Source organism: Geotrypetes seraphini, chromosome 2 (genome assembly GCF_902459505.1).
Source record: "Geotrypetes seraphini chromosome 2, aGeoSer1.1, whole genome shotgun sequence".
NCBI classification, from domain to species: Eukaryota; Metazoa; Chordata; class Amphibia; order Gymnophiona; family Dermophiidae; genus Geotrypetes; species Geotrypetes seraphini.
Genome location: NC_047085.1, coordinates 182,465,107 through 182,492,887, shown reverse-complemented (window position 1 = coordinate 182,492,887; position 27,781 = coordinate 182,465,107). Strand labels below are relative to the sequence as shown.

Below are 27,781 nucleotides of genomic sequence, written 5' to 3'. Positions count from 1 at the left end.
GATAAATATCCACAATGAAAGAAAAATGGAGTAAACTACCAAGGCTGCTATCGCTGTTATTTCAGGCTTTGAAGCACTACTGTCAAGTGGCAGCCAAACCCAAGTATGCCAGCATGTTATGCAGTCCACTGACTATGGAGAGATGAAGTTCTTGATCACCAAAGGTCCTAGTCTGTTGGTATTAAAGGACAATAACAGATGAGTTGTAGCTCGGAAAAGTATAGTTCAATGTAGGCGGCAAGCCAAGGTAGGTTTACAAACCAATAAGTGAAGTACAGTTGACCCAGGGAGACAGTATGGTCTGGAGAAGTTCGGTACTCTAGTAGGAACATGAGATGAGTAAGAACTATCTTGAGGAAATGTTGAGTAAAGTGGATCATTTATTAGAGACTGGAATACACTGGATCTGTGCACAGAAGGGATTCAATGGGAGAAGACTATTGGCTAAGTAATGTGCTGTAGAGATGAAGTCATAAGCACTTCAAACGAAGACATCAATGTTTGAAGACAACCTATGGATTTGAAACAACTGGAGGAGGTTGGATTAGAGGCTTTGGCATCTTGAGGCCCTTCAAGGAGTGAAAAAGTGTGGACATGTATCCAGATGGTTGGTGTTTAAAGGCACTTACATGGCACTTAAGACTGTAAATAGTGCACCGACAGAGGTAAGATAAGCACGTATTGCCTCCTTGAATTCTGAATTTTTATTTTTTTTTTAGCAAGACCAAAAAAGGAAATGCAGCCCTGATATAGGATATGTGTTTAGAATCCAGTCCTTTAAGCAATACCAGCAGCTGTGTGCACATGATGCAGTAGAATTATCATGTTAAGAGTTGATCTAGAAATTATGATGTCAACCCTGGAATAGAGAGATGGAAGTTATCATACAAGGGGAGTCAGAATGAAAGTGCCTATACTATAGATTGGTAGGCAGAAAAGATTTTTCACTCTGAGTCCAGATAATTGAAAGGAATGAACTCCCTGACATTGAACTGAAGAAGTAAAGGTAATGAGGGAAAGATTCCAGAAGACTGGAAGGTGGCGAATGTTACACCGATCTTCAAGAAAGGTTCAAGGGGAGATGCGGGAAACTACAGACCTGTGAGTCTGACCTCGGAACTGGGAAAGATGGTAGAGTCACTGATAAAGGACAGCATCATTGATCACCTTGACAGACACGGGCTGATGAGGACCAGTCAGCACAGTTTTAGCAAAGGCAGATCGTGTTTGACGAACTTGCTGCACTTCTTTGAGGGAGTAAACATGCAGATAGACAAGGGCGATCCGGTCGACATTGTATATCTGGATTTTCAGAAGGCGTTCGACAAAGTTACGCATGAACGACTACTTTGGAAAATTGCGAGCCATGGAATCGAGGGTGAAATACTCACGTGGATTAAAAACTGGCTGGAGCATAGGAAACAGAGAGTGGGGGTAAATGGGCAATACTCGGACTGGAAGAGCGTCACCAGTGGGGTGTCGCAGGGCTCGGTGCTTGGACCCGTGCTCTTTAACATCTTTATAAACAATCTAGACATAGGAGCAACGAGCGAAGTGATTAAATTTGCAGATGATACGAAGTTATTCAGAGTAGTGAAGACACAGGGGGATTGCGAAGATCTGCAACGTGACATAATCGGGCTCGAGGAATGGGCATCGACATGGCAGATGAGGTTCAACGTGGATAAGTGTAAAGTGATGCATGTCGGTAACAAAAATCTCATGCACGAATACAGGGGCAGTACTTGGAGAGACCTCCCAGGAAAGAGACTTAGGAGTTCTGATCGACAAGTCGATGAAGCTGTCCACACAATGTGCCAGTGCAGTAAGGACAAACAAAATGCTAGAAATGATAAAAAAGGGGATCACAAACAGATCAGAGAAGGTTATCATGGCGCTGTACCAGGCCATGGTGCGCCCTCACCTGGAGTACTGCGTCCAGCACTGGTCGCCGTACATGAAGAAGGACACAGTACTATTCGAAAGGGTCCAGAGAAGAGCGACTAAGATGGTTAAGGGGTTGGAGGAGCTGCCGTACAGCGTAAGATTAGAGAAACTGGGCCTCTTCTCCCTCAAACAGAGGAGATTGAGAGGGGACATTTAAGGCACTGAAGGGGATAGACTTAGTAGATAAGGACAGGTTGTTCACCCTCTCCAAGGTAGGGAGAACGAGAAGGCACTCTCTAAAGTTGAAAGGGGATAGATTCCGTACAAACGTAAGGAAGTTCTTTTTCACCCAGAGAGTGGTAGAAAACTGGAACGCTCTTCTGGAGTCTGTCATAGGGGAAAACACCCTCCAGGGATTCAAGACAAAGTTAGACAAGTTCCTGCTGAACCGGAATGTAGTCAGGTAGGGCTGTTCTCAGTTAGGGTGCTGGTCTCTGACCAGAGAGCCGCCGTATGAGCTGACTGCTGGGCATGATGGACCACTGGTCTGACCCAGCAGCAGCAATTCTTATGTTCTTAATCCTGTGCCATTCTTTCAGTCCATTCTTCCTTAGATGGTCAACTTTAAGAATTATTATTACTCAGAAACAACAACTTTACCAAGAGGTGCTAGAGTTTAAATGTTCTCATTACAGCTTAACATAATGTCTCTGAATCTATTGTAGTTACACCACACTTTTCTAGCGGGGAACTCCAGGTGTTGATTTGTCACTCACATAAGGGTATACAAATGCATCCAACGTATAAACTGCCCCCCCCCCAATAAAAAAGTTGAGGAGAGGGAACCACTGCCTCACTTCCGGAGTGCAATTTTGAGTGCAATGGGCATGTGCAACACAAGACGTTGCCAAAGCAACTGAAACAAAGCAGCTACAACAAAGAGCTTCTTGAGGACCACCCCATACAGTAGTCCTGCATATCTTCCAATTCTAAACCACTCACATTGGGGAGAAAGGTATATTTTGTCACCTGCGCCATCAAAAATCCACCCTTGGCTGATCCAAAAGTTGCTGATACTCCCGTGCTATAAAATCCCAGTGTGACATAGCACTAGTAATAGTCAGAGCACCCTCCGGAGTGTAAAACTACTCTAAGACCGGAATACATAACAGGGTACTAGGGAAAGGTAGCAAACTGCAAGCACATACCACAAAGCCAGGAGGAAGAAGTGGATGGAGCCGACTGAGTGACCAAAAGACCACCTGTAAAGATTCAGAAAGAAGGGCTGGCAAAGCCGCAAATTTAAATAGGCGCAGGCTCGTGAGAGCATTTCAGGCTCCCAAAACCCCCAAGGAATCTACAGATATCACACAGTCCCTGATCCCCGTCCTGGGAAAACTGCACCTGTAAAGACAGGGTCAACAAGCAAACCATTTGCAACCAGACTCCCCCAGAGGGGATCAGGCAGCCCAAGCAAAGTGGCAGGGAGAATCTAGGACGTGTCCGAAGGAATAATGCCAATGATACACTGTGCAGGCACCGTGGTCCAAAATTCAGGAATGCAAAAATTTCAAAAATCGTGAAAAGGTGTCTGGCTCCTAGGGCATAGATCACCCTAAGGTGGTTAAACTAAGCCTTTCTGAAGCTGTGCAGAGTCCGCAGCCTGACAAGACAAAATTACCAGCCACACCGAGCCCCAAAAAGCACGAAAGCCACCCTGCCGGGCTCACCGAGCCTTTGGGCACCTAATTCAACAGAAGAGAGGCTAGGCCAGATTCTATGGCACGTTGAGCAAAAACACTTTAAATGTGCTAAAACTGCGCAATCCTGGCAAGAATCCACAAGAGGAGAGCCTAGACTCCATCCAACAGATTTTCAGGCAAAATTTGCAGTTTTGAAGAAGCAAGGAGCTTTAGAAAATAAAAATTACTAAAATCCAAGATGGCCAAGGCACAAAATTTGCACCAAAATCGTGTTATTTTTACACTTCCTGAACTTCAAAACTGGTGATTTTAAGGAGGGGGAACATAGGATTGAGGAGGGGAGAACATAGGGGGAACACCCAGAAACCTCCAAAATCCCACTTTTCAAGCTTTCCCCCCGATGTCTCTCACAGGTTGTCAAGCCTATGTACTCACTGTGACGCGAGAAGATCAGTTAGACGTGCTGCAAGCCTGCTTTCAGCTCTCACAGTAGCATGAGAATAATCACTGTCACAATGCTGGGAATGCTGCTACAAAACTGATCTTAAGGGTGCTAGTCAGACTCCAATGTCTGACTATACCTCCACCCTTGCGGACCATCATATGTGTACCAGAACGGGCGGAAGTGCGATGATGCAAGACACCGCTGAACCTCCTAGGGTGCCTAACAGCCTGTGCTCAACCCCTGATTAACAGAAGGTGAGACCACCGCAGGGATGGCCCTGAGATCCAGAGAAAACTATGCAGGCTGGCCAACAGGAACCCAGAGGGATTGGCCTGTCAGCTACAGACTAAAGTCACTCAGCTTGTGAATTCTCAAGCAGGCAGAGCTACAAAATTGCTCCAAGCACTAATTTACTCAAAAAGGGGATTAAATTACATTGAAAGTGTGTATTAGAGAATGACACGGTGAAAAAATTGGTCCCCGTCACCGCCCCGTCCCCGTCTCACCATCCTCTGCACCGCCCCGTCACCGCCATTCCCTTCACCGCCCCGTCACCGCCACTGCCACTGCCACCCCATTCACCGCCCCGTCACCGCCACTGCAACCCCATTCACCGCCCCGTCACCGCTGCATATATAAAAGCCTCAAACGGGTACGATTTTAAATACTTTTCTTTATTTACGTATAAAGGAAACATTCTTTAAAACTTTAAAACTTAGTTAAATATTAGTTAATAACTATACAAAAACAAACACGACATGTACTTTTAATGCTTACAATGTTAGCCTACATGGTAAGTAGACGCGGCCGCTGTACCTAATCGCGGCAAATCGTGTACCTAATCATGTACCAAATCGTGTACCTAATCGCGGTCACTATGCTAATCGTGATTAGCATAGTGACCGCGGCTACGGCTGCAAGTCTCCCCTCCCCCCAGCGATCACGGCAGGAGGGCACCAAACCCCTCCTGTAGACCCCCCCCAGCGGCCCTCCCGACAATCGCAGCAGAAGGGTACCCAACCCCTCCTGCCGGTCCTCCCAATGGCCTCCCCTAAGATCGCCGGCAGGAGGGTACCCAACCCCTCCTGCTGGACCCCCCCCCCAACGAACCCTCCCACCCCGGAACCCCCTTAGTCTTACTTTCCAAGTTGGACCGGACGGCTCCTCACACGTATGGCCAGCAGGCTTGCCTCCGTCCAAATGAGGCGGGCCCGCCCCCACCCTGCCCAACCCACAGGATCCTAGGGCCTGATTGGTCTAGGCACCTAAAGCCACTCCCGCTATAGGAGGGGCCTTAGGTGCTTGGGCCAATCAGGCCCTAGGATCCTGTGGGTTAGGCAGGGGAGGGGCGGGGCGGGCCCGCCTCATTTGGACGGAGGCAGGCCTGCTGGCTAGACGAGCGAGGAGCTGTCCGGTCCAACTTGGAAAGTAAGACTAAGGGTGGTGTTTCGGGATGGCGGGGTTTGTTGGGGGAGGGTCCGGCAGGAGGGATTGGGCACCCTCCTATTGGCGATATAGGGGGCCATTGGGGGGGCCGGCAGGAGGGGTTGGGCACCCTCCTACCAGTGATCATAGGGGGGCTGTTGGGGAGCTGGCAGGAGGGGTTGGATATCCTCCTGCTGCGATCGTCGGGAGGGCCGTTGGGGGGGGGTTGGGGTAGGCAGGAGGGGATGGGTACCCTCCTGCCGCGATCGTTGGGGAGGGCTGGTTCTGTCGGCATGAAGGGCTGAGCACCTTCCTGCCGGCGATCGTCGGGGGGGGGGGGGGCGGGTTCTATTGGCAGGAAGGGTTGATCTGACAAATGAGGAGCCAGTATATTGGGGGGCGGAGTCAATGCGGCAACATGCAGGTGAAACACAGGTAAATAGCGGTTCCTAGAAGGGGGGACATTGGCCTGCGGGGACAAATCTATTCACCGTTTTTGTGGGCGGTGAAAGGATTTGTCCCCGCGTCTGCGGCGATTTGCTAATGAGGTCACCATAACCCGCAGTCAAACCGCAGCCACGCAGCGGTTCGCTGCGGGGATCGCTCCCCGTGTCATTCTCTAGTGTGTATAAACATGTGAATAAAGGTGAGCCAGTTGATGTACTGTACACTTCTCCCTCTATATTCGCTGTGATAGGAGGATTAACAGACCCACGAATACAGAAAAACCGTGAATAACTTTTTCATATGTTATTCGCTATTTTCTATTAAAAACCATTGTGAATATAGTGAAACCGTGAAAACATGGTGGGAGACCTGGCCTGTTCCTGAAGGAGAGGCAAAACATTGTGAAGAAAGTGCTAGGAATTGGTGATTTTCTCTGTAAAAGCTTGGAATCAACAATTTCTCTATGCAAGCTGACATAATTTGGGGGGAGGAGCCAGCAAGCTAAAAACCACGAATAATCAAAACCGCGATTGCTGAAACCGCAAATACTGAGGGAGTAGTGTATCTAGATTTTCAGAAAGCTTGGATAAAGTTCCTCATGAGAGGCTCCTGAGAAAATTAGAGTCCTGGGTTAGATGGTAAAGTTCAGTTGTGGATTAGGAATTGGTTATCGGACAGAATACAGAGGATAGGGTTTAAATGGTCATTTTTTTCAACGGAGGAGAGTAAACAATGAAGTGCCACAGGAATCTGTACTGGGACCGGTGCTATTTAACTTATTTATAAATTATATGGAAATTGGAACGTCCAAGTGAACTAAACTAAACTAAACCTTAAACTTGTATACCTCATCTTCTCTATAAATATAGAGCTCGACATGGTTTACAAAAATTAAAAGGGAAGTACAGTGGAAGTTGGTGGTAGGGGGAAGTGGAAATGATACTAAACTGATGATACTAAACTGTTCAAAGTTGTTAAAACACATGCGAGTTGTGAAATATTGCAGGCAGACCTTAGGAAATTGGAAGACTGGGCGTCCAAGTAGCAGATGAAATTTAATGTGGACAAATGCACAGTGATGCTCATTGAGAATAACCCAAATCACAGAACATAAGAATAGCCTTACTGGGTCAGATCAACGGTCCATCAAGCCCAGTGGCCCATTCTCAAGGAGACCAAACCAAGTCACTAATACCTGGCTAGAACCCAAAGAGTAATAACATTCCATGCTACCGATCCAGGGTAAGCAGTGGCTTTCCCCATTTCTCTCTCAATAATAGACTATGGACTTTTCCTCCAGGAAATTGTCCAAACCTTTCTTAAAACCAGCTATGCTATCTGTTCGTACCACAAGCTCTGGCAATGGGATCCAGAGCTTAACTATTCACAGAGTGAAAAAATATTTTCTCCTATTAGTTTTAAAAGTATTTCCCTGTAACTTCGAGTGTCCCCTAGTCTTTGTAATTTCTGACAGAATGAAAAATCAATCCACTTGTACCTGTTGTATACCACTCAGGATTTTGCAGACTTCAATCATATCTCCCCTCAGCTGTCTCTTTTCCAAACTGAAGAGCCCTAATCTTTTTATACGAGAGGAGTTCAATCCCCTTTATCATCTTGGTCGCTCTTCTTTAAACATTTTCTAATGTTGCTAGGGTCTACCTTGGGGGTTAGTGCCCAAGAAAAGGATTTGGGTGTCATCATAGACAATACGATGAAACCTTCCATCCAACGTGCAGCGGAGGCCAATAAAGCAAACAGAATGCTAGGAATTATTTAAAAAGGGATGGTTAACAAGACTAAGAATGTTATAATGCCCCTGTATCACTCCATGGTGCGACCTCACTCAGAGAATTGTGTTCAATTCTGGTCGCCTTATCTCAAGATATAGCAGCACTAGCAAAGGTTCAAAGAAGAGCAACCAAGATGATAAAGGGGATGGAACTCCTCTCGTATGATTGAAATCTACAAATTCCTGTGTGGTGTAGAACAGGTACAAGTGAATCAATTTTTCACTCTGTCAAAAATTACAAAGACTAGAGGGACACTCGAAGTTACAGGGAAATACTTTTAAAACTAATAGGAGGAAATATTTTTTCACTCAGAGAATAGTTAAGCACTGGAATGCATTGACAGAGGTCATGGTAAGAACGGATAGCGTAGCTGGTTTTAAGAAAGGTTTGGACAATTTCCTAGAAAAAAAGTACATTGTCTGTTATTGAGAAAGACATGGGGGAAGCCACTGCTTGACCTGGATCAATAGCATGGAATGTTGCTACTCCTTGGGTTTTGTCCAGGTAACAGGGACCTGGATTGGCCACCAAGAGAATGGGCTACTGGGCTTGATAGACCATTGGTCTGACCCAGTAAGGATATTCTTATTAGAGAATGGCACGGTGGCGGTTACCCGCAGCTAGCCGCGGGTAACCCGCCAAAATGGGAAGAAAAAATAATGGCCTCTGTGGGACGGGGACAAGGCCATTCACCACCCTGTGGAGCGGTGAATTGACTTGTCCCCGCAGTGAGGCAATCAAGATCGCGCGGTCCCCGCCATCTCCCTCCCTCCACCTTACCTTAGCACTGTTCCGCAACCGCCGGTTGAATTTCTGCCGGACCGCGCGCGCAAAAAAAAAAAAAGCATCTCCTTTTCCCCTGCTCTCAGTCTAAAGCCGACAGGAAGTCTTTCCGACGTCAATTCTGACGTCGGAAAGAACGTTCTGGGCCAGCCAATCGCTGCCTGGCTGGCCCAGAATGTCCTCTCTGACTTCAGAACTGAGTCGGAAAAAAGACTTCTGGCTTTAGCAGCTGCAGCATGGCGGTAAGAGAAGAGGAAAAGGAGGGAGGCTTTTTTTTTTTTTTGAGCAGCAGGGAGGCAGCAGGCTGGCTTTGGCTAGGGAGGGAGAAAGGTAGACAGGCAGGCAGGCTTCGGGGGTGGGGGTGGGACAAAAGTTCTTAGTATGGTGGATGGGAATCATGGTTTAAAAGCTTTACTGGGTAGTCCTGCTCTAAAGGTGGGGCTAAATCCAGAATATCTACTGCATTATTGTATTCGGCCAGACAGGCTCATCCTAGCACGCTGCACATGCTGAGAATTTGCAGACCGAGGCCAGAGCGGAGGCACTGGGGGCACTAAAGACATGGGAAGGAGGCACTAAGGATATGGGAAGGAGGCACCGGGGGCACTAAGGACATAGGAAGGAAAGAGGGAGGGAATAGAAAGGGACAATTCTTGGGCCTGAGTGCAGAAAGAAAGAAATGAAAGAAAGGATACACAGACAGAAGGAAACGCAACCAGAGACTCATGAAATCAATCACCAGACAGCAAAGGTAGGAAAAATGATTTTATTTTCAATTTAGTGATCAAAATGTGTCAGTTTTGAGAATTTATATCTGCTGTCTATATTTTGCACTATATTTGTCTATTTTTCTATAGTTACTGAGGTGACTGAGCTTGCAGAGATGGGGCGGAAACAGGATTTTAAAATTTTAGTCCTAGTAGTTTGCCGGTCCACAAAATAATTCTTTTAATTCTACCGGTCCACGGGTGTAAAAAGGTTGAAAAAAACACTGATGTAGAGTATGCCGGCTTTCTTTTTCACCCAGCCGCACGCGCGGCTGCTCGAATTGTTCAATCTTCTCCTCTCTTGCAATTTCCTGTTTCCGGTTGCATCAGAGGAGAATATTGAACAAATGAGCAGCCGTGCGTGCGGCTGGGCGAAAAAGAAAGCCGGCATACTCTACATCCAAGGTGAGGTGGAGGGAGGGAGATGGCGGAACGCTGCAATCGGTCGGGTGTCTGCTGTTTTTGTATCACTGCCTGCCTGCGCTCACGTTCCAGATCCTCCTGCATTTTTAGTGTGCACAACTGACCTGATTCGAGCTATAGGTGAACATGGGGGACACGTCATTGCAAGGGAGGACAAGTCAATTGATTTATTTTATGTTCTGTTTTTACTACAGGGCAGAGGCACTGAAACAGATTCTCAGTGCAGTAGTAATAGTGGCAGGACTCTTCTGTCTTCATGGTGTTTCGCAGTACTGAGGCTTATATGGATGCTGTGGGGACGGTGGAGGGGCGGTGAATGGGATGGAAGTGGCGGTGACGGGGTGGTGAAAGGGATGGTGATGACGGGGCGGTGCAGAGGATGGTGGGCCGGGGGTGGTGCAGTGACGGGGACAGATTTTTTCCCCACGTCATTCTCTAATTCTTATGTTCTTACGAATTAAAACAATAAAATAGGGAGAGCAGAACACACACAACTGCATCCATGCGTGTAGAAGGAAAGAACTGTAGAGAGAGCTAAACAGCACAGAGAAATACCATAGAGGCAGAGTGAAAAATCTGGAGTGGATTCCTTCTGCAACCATGCAGCTAAAAGGAAACAACCCTACTGTCTAGAACAGGGCTGCCCAAGTCCGGTCCTCGAGATCTACTAGCAGGCCAGGTTTTCAGGATATCTACAATGAACATGCATGAGAGAGATCTGCATACCAAGAAGGCAGTGCAGGCAATGAATCGTCTCATTCTGTACTCAGCAAGCCTTTTCCAAATCAAAAGTGATTAGAGAATTGAGACTTTTTTTAAAAGAAGAAAGCTCTGACATTTATGCATTTAGGATTATTGTAATGTTTATGCACTGTGACCAAGCAGATGTAAGCCCGACCAAAGCTCTAGATGAAGTAAAAACCTCCAGGGTTAAACTAGAAACCCGGCAGGGAAAGTCCAGGATCTGGGAAGATGAAGGTGAGGAACATAATATGTATCACCACCAGGGGAGCTCTAGAGGTCCCTGGTCGTCTGCTGACACTGCTAGGTCAGGCCACGCCCCGAGAGTAGAAAAGCCAACAGTGGCTTTCAAACAAAGCAACAGGTTAGGGAGGAAGTTTGTGCCTTGCCTCCCTAGGGTGCTTCCCAAGCCAAACAGGGTCAATGGTCCTGTCCCTATGGAATGGAGTGAGATTGACCCAGCAGAGGACTTGTCCAGGCTCAGGGAAGAGCTTATGGATTTTGAAGAAACCTGTGCTGATGTGGGAGTTGATTACCCTGAAAGAATGCAGGTGGACTTAGCTTGTTGCCACAAACTGTGAGTGAAATTTCCAGTGAAATGTTTGGGTAGTGTTTTTGGTTTTTTCTCTAAATCACTAACTTGGAATTATTGTGGAAAAGCTTGGAGAAGCGGGGAGAGGTTTTGCTCCAGCTGGGAGGGAATTTTGTAAAGCTATTTTTTTTTTTTTGGCTTTAAATTGCAAAACCTAGGGCTATCTCCTTTTTCCTGGCATTTGTCATAAACCTGCCAGAGGCTTGATTTTGTTTGAAGCACTGTAGTTTTGTTAAACAGTGCACTGGACTGTGTTTTGGACTACTACCCAAATGGTTTAAGAGAATTTTGGAGACTCACAGAGAGAAGCTGAATTTTCAGCCTGAGTTTGTGTTGAACTTTATTTCGTCTTATTTTTGACATTTTGTTTGGACTGCTCGATTGGCTACTGACATTGATATCACTGATGATGAACTGCTTACCTGTATATTGAACCATAGTAAAGCTGAATGATGTTTTCAACCATCTGATTAAGGTTTTTTTTTGTATTTTGCATATTAACTCCAGTCCAGCCTGCAGGGTGACTCCAGGTCGGGTCACACGCAAAGTGAACTGTGTTTGTAGTCACCTGTATCTTTGCTCAGCCTGTGCTAGGCTAAAGTGGTGGCCACAGCACGTATCATCTATGATGCTGCTTGGAAAATTACAAGCCCTCCAAAATACAGCTGCAAGAGTGCTACTGGGTAAACTGCACTGGGAAAAGGCGAGTCCTCTATGGCCCAATTACATTGGCTCCCTATTAGAAAAAGGGCCCAGTTTAAACTCTTGACCATGATTTAAGGTTTTATAACTTCGGAAACAAAGATATTTGAAAGAAAAGCATATTTCTTATATGCCAAATCATGCTTTATGTTCTGACTAGGGTAATTTACTTCAAATTCCTGGTACAGGTATTATAAGGAAGTTAGTGTGGCAATTAAAAGCTTTTAGAGTTGTAGATCCAGAGTTATGGAATAGACTCCCTCTGGATTTCAGGTTAGAAACAAGCCTCACAGTTTTCAGAAGAAAGTTAAACTATTTCCAGGTTAGCCTGATTATTTAATGCTTATGTCTAGATATAGTAGGAAGGACTACTGGTGTTTTAAATATTTTGCTTTCTTTTCTTCTGTGATTTTGTAAACCATTTTAACCAGGAACATGGTATATAAATGTGACTAGATAAATCCTCCTCTTAGCAAACTAAATTTAGCCAAATTTAATGTTCTTAAGTTAAGCAATGTTCTTTGGGTGGCCCGATTGCATTTGTGCATGCATCTCATTCAAATAATAAATATCCTACTACATTTCTCTCTGCTTGCAGATGTTAAATTACCTATCTGGGAATCCTTACCTGTAACAATTCTCTGCAGCTATCAAGTCCAATATCCACGAGAATTCCTTTCACTTTTTTACGAGCCTTCCTGATTTTGTCAAGATTCTGGACAGGGATCTGAAACATGTTTGCACGTTTTCTGAAAAAAAGTAAACAAATGTAATAGTGTTATTTATTTACACCTATATATAATACAATCATTCTCTTGAAGACAAAACAAACTTAGAATCTTTTCAAATGGCAACGGCTAGCCCTTTAGTGCCCACAGCCAACTCTACCAGTGCTGAAAAGCACAGTTACTTACCGTAACAGGTGTTATCCAGGGACAGCAGGCAGATATTCTTAACACATGGGTGACGTCACCGACGGAGCCCTCGGTACGGACCTTTTTAACTAGAAGTTTCTAGTTGGCCACACCGCGCGTGCGCGAGTGCCTTCCCGCCCGACGGAGGAGTGCGTGGTCCCCAGTTAGGATAAGCCAGCTAAGAAGCCAACCCGGGGAGGTGGGTGGGACGTAAGAATATCTGCCTGCTGTCCCTGGATAACACCTGTTACGGTAAGTAACTGTGCTTTATCCCAGGACAAGCAGGCAGCATATTCTTAACACATGGGTGACCTCCAAGCTAACAAAGAGGGAGGGGGGATGGTTGGCCATCATGAAAATAAATTTTGTAACACCGATTGGCCGAAGTGACCATCCCGTCTGGAAAAGGCATCCAGACAGTAGTGAGTAGTGAACGTGTGAACTGAGGACCAAGTGGCAGCCTTGCAGATTTCCTCGATGGGCGTGGAACGGAGGAAAGCTACAGAAGCAGCCATAGCTCGGACTCTGTGGGCCGTGACAGCACCTTCCAGTGAGAGACCGGCCCGAGCATAGCAGAATGCAATACAGGCAGCAAGCCAATTCGAAAGTGTCCGTTTGGAGACAGGGCGACCCAAACGGTTGGGATCGAAAGACAAAAACAGCTGAGGGGATGCACGGTGAGCTCTGGTACGATCAAGGTAGTAAGCAAGGGCACGCTTACAGTCCAGCGTGTGCAGCGCCTGTTCCCCAGGGTGCGAGTGAGGCTTAGGGAAGAAGACGGGCAGCACAATGGACTGGTTGAGGTGAAAAGCCGAGACCACCTTGGGAAGGAATTTAGGGTGGGTACGCAGAACAACCTTGTCATGGTGAAAAACAGTGAACGGTGGGTCAGCAACCAGTGCATGCAGTTCGCTAACTCTCCTGGCAGAGGTGATGGCAATTAGGAAAAGCACCTTCCAGGTAAGAAGCCTGAGCGAAGTTGTGGCAAGAGGCTCAAACGGAGGTTTCATGAGTGCTGAGAGAACCACATTCAGGTCCCAGACGACAGGAGGAGGCTTGAGAGGCGGTTTGATATTGAAGAGCCCTCTCATAAATCTGGAAACCAGAGGATGAGCCGTGAGGGGTTTTCCGAGGATAGGCTCATGAAACGCAGTGATGGCACTGAGGTGGACTCTGATGGAGGTAGTTTTGAGGCCAGCATTGGACAGCGAGAGCAAATATTCCAATACAGTTTCCACCGCTAAGGAGGTGGGTTCCTGATGATGCCGGAGACACCATGAGGAGAATCTGGTCCATTTCTGATGGTAACATTGGAGGGTGGCCGGTTTCCTGGAGGCGTCCAAGACGAGGCGGACCGGCTGAGATAGATTCTCTGGAGAGGTCAGCCCGAGAGAAACCAAGCTGTCAGGTGGAGCGAAGACAGATTGAGATGCAGTAGAGACTGATGCCGCTGCGTAAGTAGAGTAGGAAACACAGGAAGAGGAATGGGCTCCCTGGAGCTGAGTTGGAGCAGGAGGGAGAACCAGTGTTGTCGAGGCCACCGAGGGGCGATGAGAATCATGGTGGCGTTGTCCCTGCGGAGTTTGGACAAGGTCCGCAACATCAGAGGAAGTGGAGGGAAGGCATACAGGAACCGGTCCCTCCAATCGAGCAGGAATGCATCCGGGGACAGACGGTGAGGAGAGAAGAGTCTGGAACAGAAGAGGGGCAGTTGATGATTGTGAGGTGCTGCAAAGAGGTCCACCTGCGGCGTGCCCCATCGAGCAAAGATGGAGAGCAGAGTCGGAGGGTCCAACGTCCACTCGTGAGGTTGAAGGATGCGGCTGAGATTGTCGGCCAGGGAGTTCTGTTCGCCCTGGATATATACCGCCCTGAGAAAGAGATTGCGGTCTGTGGCCCAGGTCCAGATGCGCAGAGCCTCCAAACAAAGGGGGCGAGATCCGGTGCCGCCTTGTTTGTTTATGTAGTACATGGCGACTTGATTGTCTGTGCACAGGAGGAGGACTTGAGGACAGAGGAGATGTTGGAAAGCCTTGAGGGCGTAGAACATGGCTCTGAGTTCCAGGAAATTTATGTGATGACGACGCTCCTGTGGGGTCCAAAGTCCCTGGGTGCGTAGATCTCCCAGGTGAGCTCCCCACGCATAGGGGGATGCATCCGTGGTGATGATCATAGAGTGAGGGGGTAGATGAAAAAGAAGACCCCTGGAAAGATTTGAGGAGTTCAACCACCATTGAAGAGATTGCTGAAGAGATGATGTCACAGAGATGGGATGAGAAAGAAGATCCGTAGTCTGTGACCATTGGTTGGCGAGAGTCCACTGAGGCGTGCGAAGGTGGAGACGTGCCAGAGGAAGGACATGCACCGTCGATGCCATGTGACCCAGGAGGACCATCATCTGACGGGCAGGAATGGAGGGATGCATGAGCACCTGACGACAGAGGTGGAGCAGGGTCCGCTGACGATCGGAGGGGAGAAAAGCCCTCATTAGTGTGGTGTCCAGAACTGCTCCAATGAACTGAAGTCGCTGGGTGGGAAGCAGATGCGACTTGGGGTAGTTGATCTCGAACCCCAGGAGGTGGAGGAGAGAGATGGTGTGATGAGTAGCCTGTAGCACAAGTTGAGACGTAGGTGCTTTCACCAACCAATCGTCCAAATAGGGGAACACCTGGAGGTTGTGAGACCTGAGAAAGGCCGCCACTACTATAAGGCACTTGGTGAAGACCCTGGGTGAGGAAGCGAGGCCGAACGGTAGCACCTTGTACTGATAGTGGTGGTGCAGCACCTGGAACCGCAGGTAGCGGTGAGAATTCTGATTGATGGAGATGTGAGTGTAGGCCTCTTTGAGGTCCAGGGAACATAGCCAGTCGTGTTGAGAAAGAAGAGGGTAGAGTGTGGCAAGGGAGAGCATTCTGAACTTCTCCTTGACCAGACACTTGTTGAGGTCCCTGAGATCGAGGATGGGACGGAGGTCTCCCGTCTTTTTGGGAACCAGGAAGTAGCGGGAGTAGAATCCCTGACCCCTTTGATCTGGAGGTACTTCTTCGATGGCATTGAGAAGGAGGAGGGATTGAACCTCCCTCAGGAGGAGGGGGGTTTGAGATGAGTGTGAAGCAGACTCTACGGGAAGGTTGTCCGGTGGAAGAGTCTGGAAGTTGAGAGAGTAGCCGTGGCGGATGATGTTGAGGACCCACTGGTCCGATGTGATGACCTCCCAACGGCTGGAGAATATGGTGAGACGACCTCCGATTGGTTGTGGAAGAGGTAGCGAGGGCGGGTGACTGGCTATGCCCTGGAGAGAAGAGTCAAAAGGGCTGGGATTGCTTAGCAGGCTGAAGAGGCTTGGAGGGTTGAGTGGCCTGAGAACGAGCCTGGGCATGGTGCTGCTGTTGACGGGGCCGCCGAGGTTGTTGAGGAGGCGGATTGAGTGGCCTGGCTGAGAACCTGCGCTGGTAAGATGACTGAGGTCGATAAGGTCGGGCAGGCGGAGCCTTCTTTTTTGGTTTGATCAGGGTGTCCCACCTGGTTTCATGGGCGGAGAGTTTCTGGGTGGTGGAATCCAGTGACTCTCCAAAAAGTTCATCCCCGAGACAGGGGGCATTGGCTAGACGATCCTGGTGGTTGATGTCCAGGTCGGAGACTCTCAACCAGGCCAAGCGGCGCATGGCAACGGCCATGGCAGAGGCACGGGAGGTGAGCTCGAAAGAGTCGTATATCGAGCGGACCATAAACTTGCGCAACTGAAGAAGGCCAGAGATGTGCTGCTGGAACAGTGGGACCTTGCGCTCCGGCAGGTACTTTTGAAGGGCAGACAGCTGTTGGACCAAATGTTTCATATAGAACGAAAAATGGAAGGAATAGTTGTTCGCCCTGTTGGCCAGCATGGCATTCTGGTAGAGCCTCTTGCCAAACTTGTCCATGGTCTTACCCTCTCTGCCAGGAGGGGTAGAGGCATAGACACTGGAGCCCTGAGTCTTTTTCAAGGTGGATTTAACAAGAAGGGACTCATGGGGCAATTGAGACTTGTCGAACCCTGGAATAGGGATGACTCGATAGAGGTTGTCCAGTTTACGTGGAGCCCCCGGTACCGTAAGGGGATTCTCTAAGTTTTTGTAAAAGGTCTCCCGTAGGATGTCATGCACGGGGAGCTTGAGGAACTCTTTAGGAGGTTGTTCGAAATCTAAAGCCTCCAGGAAGGCTTGAGACTTCTTTGAGTCAGATTCTAAAGGAAGGGACAGGGCTGCAGACATCTCCCTCAGAAATTTAGAAAATGAGGACTGCTCCGGTTTGGAGGTGGCATCGGGTGCCGACGGGTCCTCATCAGATGAGGAGGGATCCTCCTCGGTACCGAGAGGGGTTTCCTCCCATAAGTCAGGGTCCCGGACCTCTGGTGCATGTCGAGACACCGGGGTGGAAGGTGAGGTATGGCGGGTCTTGGATAAAGATTTCCCAGAACGCACCGAAACGGTACCAGGAGAGGAAGATCGGCGTCGATCCCGGTCCCGGGAAGAATGACGCACTGCTTGGTGCCGAGGAGGATCCGATGTGGTATGGGAGTGAACCACTGGATGGGCATGAAGCTGCTCAGCCGAAAGAATCGGCATGGAAGTGTTGATGGGTACCGAAGGGGTGGATACCGGGGGCTCGGTACGGGGCTCGGGCCGGTCTGGTACCGGAAGGAGCGGTGCCAGGATAGTGGGCAACAGGTGCTTGAGTTGCTGCTGCAATTGTTCCTGGAGTTGAACCTTTAAGATGGCCGAGATACGGTCATCTAGGGGTGGCATCGGAACCGCTTTCTTTTTCTTCGGTTCCTTAGATGCCGCTCCACGCCCCGGCGATGAGGAGGCCGATGACGAGGCACTCACCGAGATCGGGGCGGAGCGCTTGCGGGACCGGTGCGATGCCGGCAAGGTCGGCGTCGCCACCGTAGTTGGAGGGCGCTCGAGGGAAGAGGAAGGCTTCTTAGCCAGCTTACCTGGCGCCAGAGACGCCGATGTGGGGTCGGGCGGTGTCGAGGTAGACGGTGCCGATTTCTGTGGTACCGTTGTTGATGTCGAGGAGTCCATCGCCGACCCGGTGCCGAAGAGGAGAGTTTGTTGAATTCTTCGGTTTTTAAGGGTTCTCTTTTGAAGAGTGGCACAGCGGGTGCAGTAGTCCGCCCGATGCTCTGGACCCAAACACTGCAAACACCAATTGTGTGGGTCAGTGAGGGAGATCGGGCGTGCACACCGCTGGCACTTTTTAAAACCGACCTGCGGGGGCATGAAGGGGAAAACGGCCTCCGCAAAATCGAACCCCGAGGCCTGTATAATGGCAACAGGCCCCGCCGGGGCAAAACGAAAAAAAAGGGAAAAAAAGCAAAGTTTTTTTTTTTTTTTTAAACAAAGCAAAGAAAAAAGAAACCCGAAGGCAAAGGAAGATAAAAAATGGAAAAAAGCGCGAGCGGGAAGGCAAAAAGTGGTTTCAACGGCCGTTGAAAAAACACACGCGTCTTCTTCGCTCCGCGGAAACGAAGAAACTGGGGACCACGCACTCCTCCGTCGGGCGGGAAGGCACTCGCGCACGCGCGGTGCGGCCAACTAGAAACTTCTAGTTAAAAAGGTCCGTACCGAGGGCTCCGTCGGTGACGTCACCCATGTGTTAAGAATATGCTGCCTGCTTGTCCTGGGATAATAGCATTACTGCCAACATCAAAAAAAGAAATCTGAATGTGTGAATATGATTAGAGTGCCACTAAAATGGCATCTATAGTGGTATTACCAAACCACCTTAAAGCACAGTTACTCACCTCAGCAGATGTTATCCAGGACAGCTGGCAGATATTCTCACATGTGGGTGATATCATCCAGGGAGTCCCAGTACAGACAGTGAAAAATGAAAGCTTTTGGAATGCCCACACCGCACGTGCGCGAGTGCCTTCCTGCCCGATGTCAGCTTTCGAGGTCATCAGTTCTATGACCCAAGTGAAGAAGCCAACAAGGGGAGGTGGGTGAGTTGTGAGAATATCTGCCTGCTGTTCCTGGATAACATCTGTTACGGTAAGTAACTGTGCTTTATCCCTAGACAAGCAGGCAGCATATTCTCACGTGTGACTCCCTAGCTATGATAAAAAGGGATGGAGGGAGAGTTGGGTTCCAAAGACACACAAAACATGAGTTGCTGCGCAAAACCTAAACCCAATAGCTGATATGAGAGCATGGAGGTAAGAGAAGGAACAAAATGGGAAAAAATGAGTAGAGGAACTCCATGCTCTACTAGAGGTAAAAGGAGGACCCAAGAAAACCTATATGCATGAAGGTCGGAAATAATAAACATCCTAGAGGCAGGTGAATCTAAATATAGGCAATGGAGATGCCAAAGAGTCAAGAACCAAATAAGAAATAACTACTGGATAATGCATACACGGGGCTTACTGTGGAGAAAACTTCCAGATTTAAAAAAAATTTTTTTTTTGCAAAGGCTGAGAAAGAATTGTGATAAGCCTTGAAAACAAAGTCAGTACAGAACAGAAGAGGAAGCATATTACACAACAATATGCCGGTAAGCATGAAATTCCCACCAGATATTTAGCAAAGTAAGTAAAAATGGATTTAATATCCTTGTAAAAGCAAAGAGGTGTCAGTGTTTGGTTTTTTAAAAAAAGCTCCTCATGTACTGAAAAAGAAAAAAAGTTTAGTGAGGTTAGAGTGCTACTAAAACTGGGTCCTGAACCCTTGACGCATATATGTAGAGGGGAAGTAGTTGACCTTTTAAACTACTTTACCCTGTTATTAGAAACTTGAGTCAAGATATATAGAATTTTACTCAAGTAATAAGGAATGATGAAATGAGGCACAATAGATGTGGTCGCGAGCAGTAGATAAGTGCCACACGAAAACACGTGCACCTAAAAAAAAGAGAATGGGACAAGCAAAGTTTTAAAAAACCCGTGTTATTATACTCCTGCACCCTCTTACTTTATGCAGTGTGCTACCAAAAAATGAAAGAGTGGCATCAACTGAATGTAACGAGATGCCATCCGAGTTGACAGTGACCTAATTAATCAAAAAGAGGCAATGTGCCTGCAGAGTTGAATTGCCGAATAGATCTTATTGAAAAGCAATAGAGGCACTTCAAAGAAAAGTGGTCACGAAGTAACAGAAAACAAGAGAGTAAGTGTGCAACCAGGAGAAAACCCTAGTGTTCCACAGATAAGTAGACAATGGAGAAAACCAAAATGTGGAAAACTAGAAGTACTGGAACAGAAGCATAATACCAGCGGTCCAGCAACAAACGCAGTCTCAGAACAAGGTCTTGTGAATTGTAATAGAAACCAGGAAAAACATGAAAGAGCATTGTCTGCACCCAAACCATAAAGGAACTACGAGTAGGATGAAATGCACACCTTGATATTTCATATAGAAATATAGAAGCATAATGGCAGCAAAAGGTCAAATAGTCCATCCATTCCGCATTTCTGCAGCCATCCCAAACTCTTCTTCTCTAGTCAAAAGCAAGAAGCAAATCCAAACTGCTAGACCATTATAAAATAGTTGCAATGAGATATAACAAGGTCATCAACTAAGAAATTTTATTTTTTTTTAAATTTATGACCTCCAGGGCATCTAGAATGATGCCAATGGTGGATCAAGATTATATGCTTCGGTGCCACCATGGAGGGGTTCAGATTCTGCTGAGGTATACAGAGAAAATGAAAAAGTAGGATTGAGTCCTACAAAAATAAGTAACTTTACTATGTTAGCAGGAACTGGTATACTATCAGTAAGAAGGTGGGGGAGGGAGGTGACCTAGAACTGGTTTAGAGATCACAATATTAGACGTAATCCCAGCACACTCCAGAGAAGTGCAACAGGTAGATCAGTAACACACTGAATGAAGATGGATATAAAACCAAAGGACTCGTGAAAGAGGTTTGGCTTGGTTTCAGAACTGGAACGATACCCAATGGTAATAAGCAATGCTATAGAAACTTGCATACAATCAATGCGGCTGAGCATGTCCATTTTTTTATTTTTTTTTTTGAGAGGTTGAAATTGAATCTCAAAAATAGGAGTGTGATCTATGTAGAATGCAGAGCAGGAACAGGTTCAGAATTATAAAGCTTAATTCTATTGGAATTTGGGTAGTGCGCACTAATGTTCAAACATACAACCCTCTGACCTTAGTGTATGAAACCTTCGGTCCAGAGACTCTGGTATAAACTGAAGTAACGGAATAAAATAAAAAATATCTTAAAAAGGGCCTCCTCCTCCTCCCCTCCTGCCACTCCCAAACTTCCAGACTCCTTTAGAATAAAAAAAAAAAAAAGAAAAAGGAGATGGAGTAAAGGGTGATTTGGATAATGTCCATCAAAAACAACAGGAAAAAACATGTAGGGAGAGATACTTCAAGAGAATTGTATGAGCAACCTGGAAAGTACTATATGATCATTGATGGTACAGTGGGAGATATGCTTTAGTTAAAAACAAACAAACACACACCTGGTTGATCCTACTTAGAGAAACAAGGCAGTAAACCATTCATAGTATTTCCCAACTTCCAGCTTAATTGGAGAATATGGAGGAAAGAACATCCATAAAGAAGGCAATCCACTTGAGAGTGCAGGAACACAAGTACAGTCACTCCTCCTCTTATTATTTTTAACTTTTTTATGTGGTAGGGAATCTAAAATAACAGGCTTTACACCTAGGTTAGATTCCTCAACTAGTTCCTGGAGAGAAATAGGAGAGACCCATGTTTTTCATGTGTAAGCGCTCAAACAGAAAAATACCTTACAGGCTCTACACCAATGGTGGATTCCTAAAGTAGTATCTGGATCACAGCCTTGATAGAAAACTGGAATTGGTACCTTGTAGCCTCAAAATGCTATGCTTATATGGAGGGAGAAAGTCTCTAGAAGCAGGTCAAAAAGACTGAGCTGATTTCTGAGATGTGGATGAAGCCTCACGATATCCTGATGAAGACCTTTGATGCAGAATCTCGATGTGATGGGTGTCAATGCTACGATGATGGATCGATGTTCCAAGTAAGATGATCACCAGCGTTGAGAACGAGAGTGTCGATGCTTTTTGGACACAGACTGACGCTCCAAAATAAGCATCAATGTCATCTGCAAAATACGACATATAATTCCCTTCTTATGCGAGTCTGCGCAATGGAGATAAAGCCCAAAGTCCAAGAAGAAATTAAGAAACTAGAGCTGGAATGCTGTGCCATGGCCAAGGTCGAGAAGAGCCTTTCAAATCTGAAGATGAACATCTGGAAGGCAAATACTATCCAGAAATCATGATCTGGGATCCATTTTTCATCAAAAATGAGCCTATCCACAGTACTCGATACACTGAAGGAAAAGGATAGGAACCAAAGAGTGTGGAGAGAATGATGTTCCTCCCCCCCCCCCAATGTCTTCAGTACTGCTCCGATGAAAAGGAACTGCCACCAAAACGCCAGATGATGTGATGCTCTGTTAAGAATAAATAGGTGATCTAGAATTGACTCAGAGGTTTATTTGGCTTGTTCAAAGAGCTCCAGATCCGTCTCAGTTGAATTCCAAACGTCAAGTCCATTCAATGTACTAGAAGAGCATTGATAGTGTTCTGCGGATGTAAAACCAAAAATCAGTACTGCGCAGCTGCGAACGTCTACACTTAGATTGTGCCAGTTCCAAGGGAGGCGATGTAAGCAGTAGCATCAACAAATCCCTTTTGGCACAATACATGGAGGTATTCAATAATAAACATCCATACCCTTGAATCCAGGACTTGTACCAATGGTGTAGGCACCGCAGTACTGAAGAAAAGACCACTACTGCAATAATATACTCCATTAAAGCTCAATGTTCATCGTTGCTACGATGAAAGAAGAACCTGGAGAAGGTGCCATTACTGAATATGCTACACTTAGTATGGATCAGTACAGACTCAAGATTAATGCATGAAGAGGAGGCACCAGTATCACATTACATCAGGTGGTACCAAAGGTGCCACAGGCGTCGAAGCGTGGGTGCCTAAAAAGGCGATGCACTTCAGAATGACAACCTGTATCACCCATGAAGCCATGCATCAAATAGACTCAATGCTCAATTGGCAGGGCACTGTCCACTTCGATGCATCTCTGCTGAGAAGGGTATGCATGAATACTCTTATGCAAATAAGCCCTTGAAATCTCTCGAAGTGGCTGAGACATTGGCAATAGAAAGGCATGCATCAAATAGACTGGTTGTTAATATGCCACTGATGCAGGTATCAATGTCTACCGGTACCGACAAGACCCAGTTGCTGGAAGTCCTACTCAAAGATCTAATATTCTGAAATAAAGAAAAACTGACATTTATCAATAGAGTTTGTCTTCTAATATATAGCCCAAAGTCAGATCCAGTTGGAGAGGACAAGTCAGGGTGGAGTAGAAACAAGGACGAAAATCCATCAGTGATCACAGAGGAATGAAGGATGGAAATTTGTGTGAAGGCCGAAAGAAGTGAAAAAGTCCCAACATTTCTGTTCATTTCTACTTTTCTTCTTTGTTTTTAAAAGAAAAGTACACAAAGGATATAACATACTTGAAAATATTTAGAAAGAAAAACAGAAAGGCAATTTGACGGAGTAACAAAAGATATGTCTTCTTGACTCTACAGAAAACAAAAAAACTGATTATCTCACAAATTGAAGTCGGGCGGGCAAACACTCGCGCATGTACAGTACAGGCAGTCTAAAAACTTTCAAAAGCTTAAAGTGACACTATACTTTTCACCGTCTGTATCGGGGCGTCATGGATGACGTCACCCACATATGAGAATATGCTGCCTACTTGTCTAGAGATAACACAAAAATATATCAAATGTAGGCAATACAAAGGGTTCTCAACCTACCTGCTTGCTTATCAAGCAATGTGCTTAAGGCAGAAACATTTTTGCTTGGGGCAAAGGTCTCAAAAACCATGGCCTAAGGTGGCCAAACAATAGGCAATTAGTCTGAAAAGGCATTTTGGGCTAGCGCTGTTCCAATATGCAAAATACATTAGCAGTATTACTGTATAAAAAGATATACATGAGCATCATGTCTTTTCTGATAGTTTTGATAAAAACAAAAACATTACAACTACATTATGCAAATCCACTAAATTAGAAAATACTGTAGTAAGAAGGCAGGATTGTATGGGAAGAGGTCAAAGTTGTACACTGGAAGAAGGCCTGGTTGCATAACAAGATATAAAACATAACAGGATATAAAGCAGAGGTAAACAATTATTCTTGTGAAGCTAAAAAAAAAAACAACCCAAATACCACACATCCAATTTTTATTAGTGAAAATTTAACATATGCTAAGATGTTAAAAATAAAAAAGGAGAGGATAAAAAAACCTGCAGACCAGATCAGGCGAAGTACATAAGCCAACTGATCTTTGCTTTCATCCCTGATGTTTTTTCCCCTCCCTTCATTTACTTTTATTTTTATGATGTAATTATAAAAACTTTCCTCTCCCACTCTCCCCTAAGTCCATATATGTCATTGTCTTCATCTACTTCAAGTTTTACCTATTTCTTTTTTTACCCCCTTTTTTATTTTTACTATTATGTTTTTAGCTTTGTAAACTGGCCAAATACACGTTGATGGTTGGTTTAAAATATAAATAAACTTGGAGACTTGGATTCTAAGCTACAGAATCTGTGTTGCACAGTTCTATGTAATCCTTGTAATAATGCAGTAGGTATGTCATTCTGGACAGTAGGATATTCTATCTGTGCTTGCAAGCCATGAAAGAGGAATCCATTCAAGGTTTTCAACTCCTCCAGAATGTTCTGCTGCCCTCTTCAGTTTTTCCTTCTATATGAGTCAGAAGGTGCCTTTCTGATTTGCTCTGTATATTTCTTTATTATACTATATGCGGTATTTTTTCTGTGTTTGCGGCTGTCTGTGCACCAGAGCTCCCAAGTGCAGGGGGGGGGGAGGGGGGGGAGCTCTGCCTCTATGGAGAAAAAGCAGTACAACCTGATCTTCTATCTCAGGCCCAGTGGTCATAGAAGATCAAACACACATGGTCCCAATCAAACAGATCCACAGTTCACTTCACAGTTGGTCAAACTCTGCTCTCCCTACTTAAGGCAAATAGCTATTTTTCTTGCAGGAAATTTTTAATTTACGGTAGTTATGAATAACCAGTTGGATATATCTTCCCCTTTGCAGTCAATGGAGAGCAAGAGGGAGAGGCTGCTTCCCTTATTTTGTCAGTCTAGATTTAGTTGACCTTGGAGACCGCTACACCCAGGCATCCGTGATTATATGCACCTGTCCAAGGCACATGGTACCTTTTCGAGATTAAATGTTTCAGCCAAATTTACACCTGTCTGGATAGATTTACATTTTAGCTCCCAGTATGGACGGTGGCCACAATGGAAATTCCTAGCTTACTTCTATTTCGATCAGGACTTTCGTAAAAGTGGAATGCTTTTAGCCAGTCTAATCATCATCATATTGACACTCCACTGCTCTTCTGGGATACGGCAAAAACTGTGTTACATGGTGACAATTTCCTATGTTAGTGCTAGAAATAGACGTCTCAGTATGGACTTAATTACCTTAAACAATAGCACTCAATAAGACCAAATATATCTATAATAAATATTATACTCCTATAAATAAGGAAAATTACTCAGCCACTCAAGCTAAACTCAATACACTTTTGCATGAGAGGTACCAGAGGACTGGAAACTGGCGAATGTCACACCTATCTTCAAAAAGGGATCGAGGGGTGACCCCGGGAACTACAGGCCGGTGAGCCTGACTTCAATTATAGGGAAGATGGTGGAAGCTATGATCAAGGATGGTATTTGCGAGCACATCGAGAGAAATGGCCTACTGAGAACAAGCCAGCACGGATTCTGTAAGGGAAGGTCATGCTTAACGAACCTTTTGTACTTCTTTGAGGGAATAAGCAGTCGAGTGGACAATGGGGAACCCATAGACATCATTTACCTCGATTTTCAAAAGGCTTTCGACAAGGTGCCACATGAAAGGCTGCTTAGGAAGCTGTGGAACCACGGGGTGGGAGGGGATGTGCACAGATGGATCAAGCACTGGTTGTCGGGTAGACTGCAGAGGGTCGGAGTAAAGGGACAATATTCTGACTGGCGGGGAGTCACGAGCGGTGTGCCACAGGGATCGGTGCTGGGGCCGTTACTCTTCAACATATTTATCAATGACCTGGAAAAGGAGGCAAAGTGCAAGGTTATAAAATTTGCAGACGATACCAAACTGTGCGGCAGAGTTAGATCCAGGGAGGAGTGTGAGGACTTGCAAAGGGACCTGGACAAGCTGGAAGACTGGGCAAACAAATGGCAAATGCGCTTTAACGTGGAAAAATGCAAGGTCATGCATATAGGGAAAAAGAACCCGTTGTTCAACTACAAATTGGGGGGGGGGCATTGCTGGGAGACAGCAGTCTAGAGAGAGAGACTTGGGTGTGCTGGTGGATGCATCACTGAAGCCATCTGCGCAGTGCGCAGCAGCCTCGAAAAAAGCCAACAGGATGCTGGGCATCATAAAGAGGGGCATAACAACCAGGACGCGGGAAGTCATCATGCCATTGTATCGAGCAATGGTGCGTCCACATCTGGAATACTGCGTTCAATATTGGTCGCCGTACCTCAAGAAGGACATGGCAGTACTTGAGAGAGTCCAAAGGAGAGCAACGAAACTGGTAAGAGGGCTGGAACACTGCCCATACGCCAAGAGGTTGGATAGGCTGGGGCTCTTCTCTCTGGAAAAAAGGAGGCTCAGGGGAGATATGATAGAGACCTTCAGGATCATGAGGGGCATAGAGAGGGTGGATAGGGACAGATTCTTCAGGCTGAAGGGGACAACAGGTACGAGGGGGCATTCGGAGAAACTGAAGGGAGATAGGTTCAAAACAAATGCAAGGAAGTTTTTTTTCACCCAAAGGGTCGTGGACACCTGGAATGTGCTACCGGAGGAAGTGATCAGGCAGAGTACAGTACAGGGATTCAAACAGGGATTGGACGGATTCCTGAGGGATAAAGGGATCGTGGGATACTGAGAGAGGTGCTGGGATGTAACACAGGTATAGAAAGCTAACCAGGTAATAAGTATAGAAACTCAACCAGGTCGTGCATGTGCAAGACCAGAGGGTTAGGACTTCGATGGGAAAATAGGACTCAATGGGAAACCAAGGTGGCAAAGGGGCCCCTTCTGGTGATTCAGACAGGTCGTGACCTGTTTGGGCCGCCGCGGGAGCGGACTGCTGGGCAGGATGGACCTATGGTCTGATCCGGCGGAGGCACTGATTATGTTCTTATGAGTGTAACAAGTGGCGGCATATATATCGTAAATTTCATAAACGTGAATAAAACAGGAAAAATGTTGGCCACTCACCAGAATTTGGCAGGGTTGGAAGCAGTATTTTCTGTAAGCAAAAAAAAAAAATGGTACTCTGATAAAATTGTGTTTTCCCTGATTTTTTTTTAAGTAAGTATAAAAGGCAGATATTGAATTCTTCCACCCCGACATGGTCAGTGACTATTTGCAGCAATCTGGTATGCTGAAGTTGACCGAAGAGGTTATAAAGTCTTAACAGACCTTTGCAGGCCACAGAACTCCAGAAAGCAGTAGGAAGAGGAGGGAGATTGAACTCAGCTCCAGGTCCCAATGGATATTCCCATGAATTTTACAAGGTACTTTTCCCTCAGCTTTGTGGACCCGTGTTGGCCTATTATAATGAAGTAGTGTCCACTGTTATCTTCTCAAAATAAGGCAATGAGGCTCTGTTAACTTTACTGCTTAAACCTAGCAAACCAGAAGATCTTCCTGATTCCTATAGACCAGGGGTGTCCAACCTGTGGCCCGAGGGCTGCATGAGGCCCAGTGAAGTATTTTGTTCGGCCCTGGTTGAGGGCGATGCAGTGTTTTCCTCTGCTGCCCCTGGGTGTTTACCGTCTTGCTGCAGCGTTTGCGCAGCCCCAGAAACATTTTTTTTTGGCCAATGCAGCCCAGGGAAGCCAAAAGGTTGGACACCCCTGCTATAGATGATATCCTTACTCAATGTACATGTGAAGTTGTTTGCTTGGGTTTTGGTAGACCAATTGTCTCAACCAATAGATAAAGGGATACAGTTGTATATTTTACTGGATGAGAGTAAGTTCCTGCTA

General features: G+C 46.2%; 1 protein-coding gene across 3 annotated transcripts in view; it reads right to left on the bottom strand.

Moving 5' to 3' along the window:
• Positions 1-27,781, bottom strand: part of ADNP2 (ADNP homeobox 2) — a 90,180-nt gene that overhangs the window by 41,623 nt on the left and 20,776 nt on the right. For 2 of the 3 annotated variants that reach the window (XM_033934468.1, XM_033934467.1), the window contains exon 2: positions 12,337-12,457. In XM_033934468.1, coding sequence (XP_033790359.1) covers positions 12,337-12,444 — 108 coding nt within the window. In that variant the 5' untranslated portion in view covers positions 12,445-12,457. Of the gene's footprint in view, positions 1-12,336; positions 12,458-27,781 lie in introns of those variants that run through there. The other variant, XM_033934469.1, reaches the window with a different exon arrangement.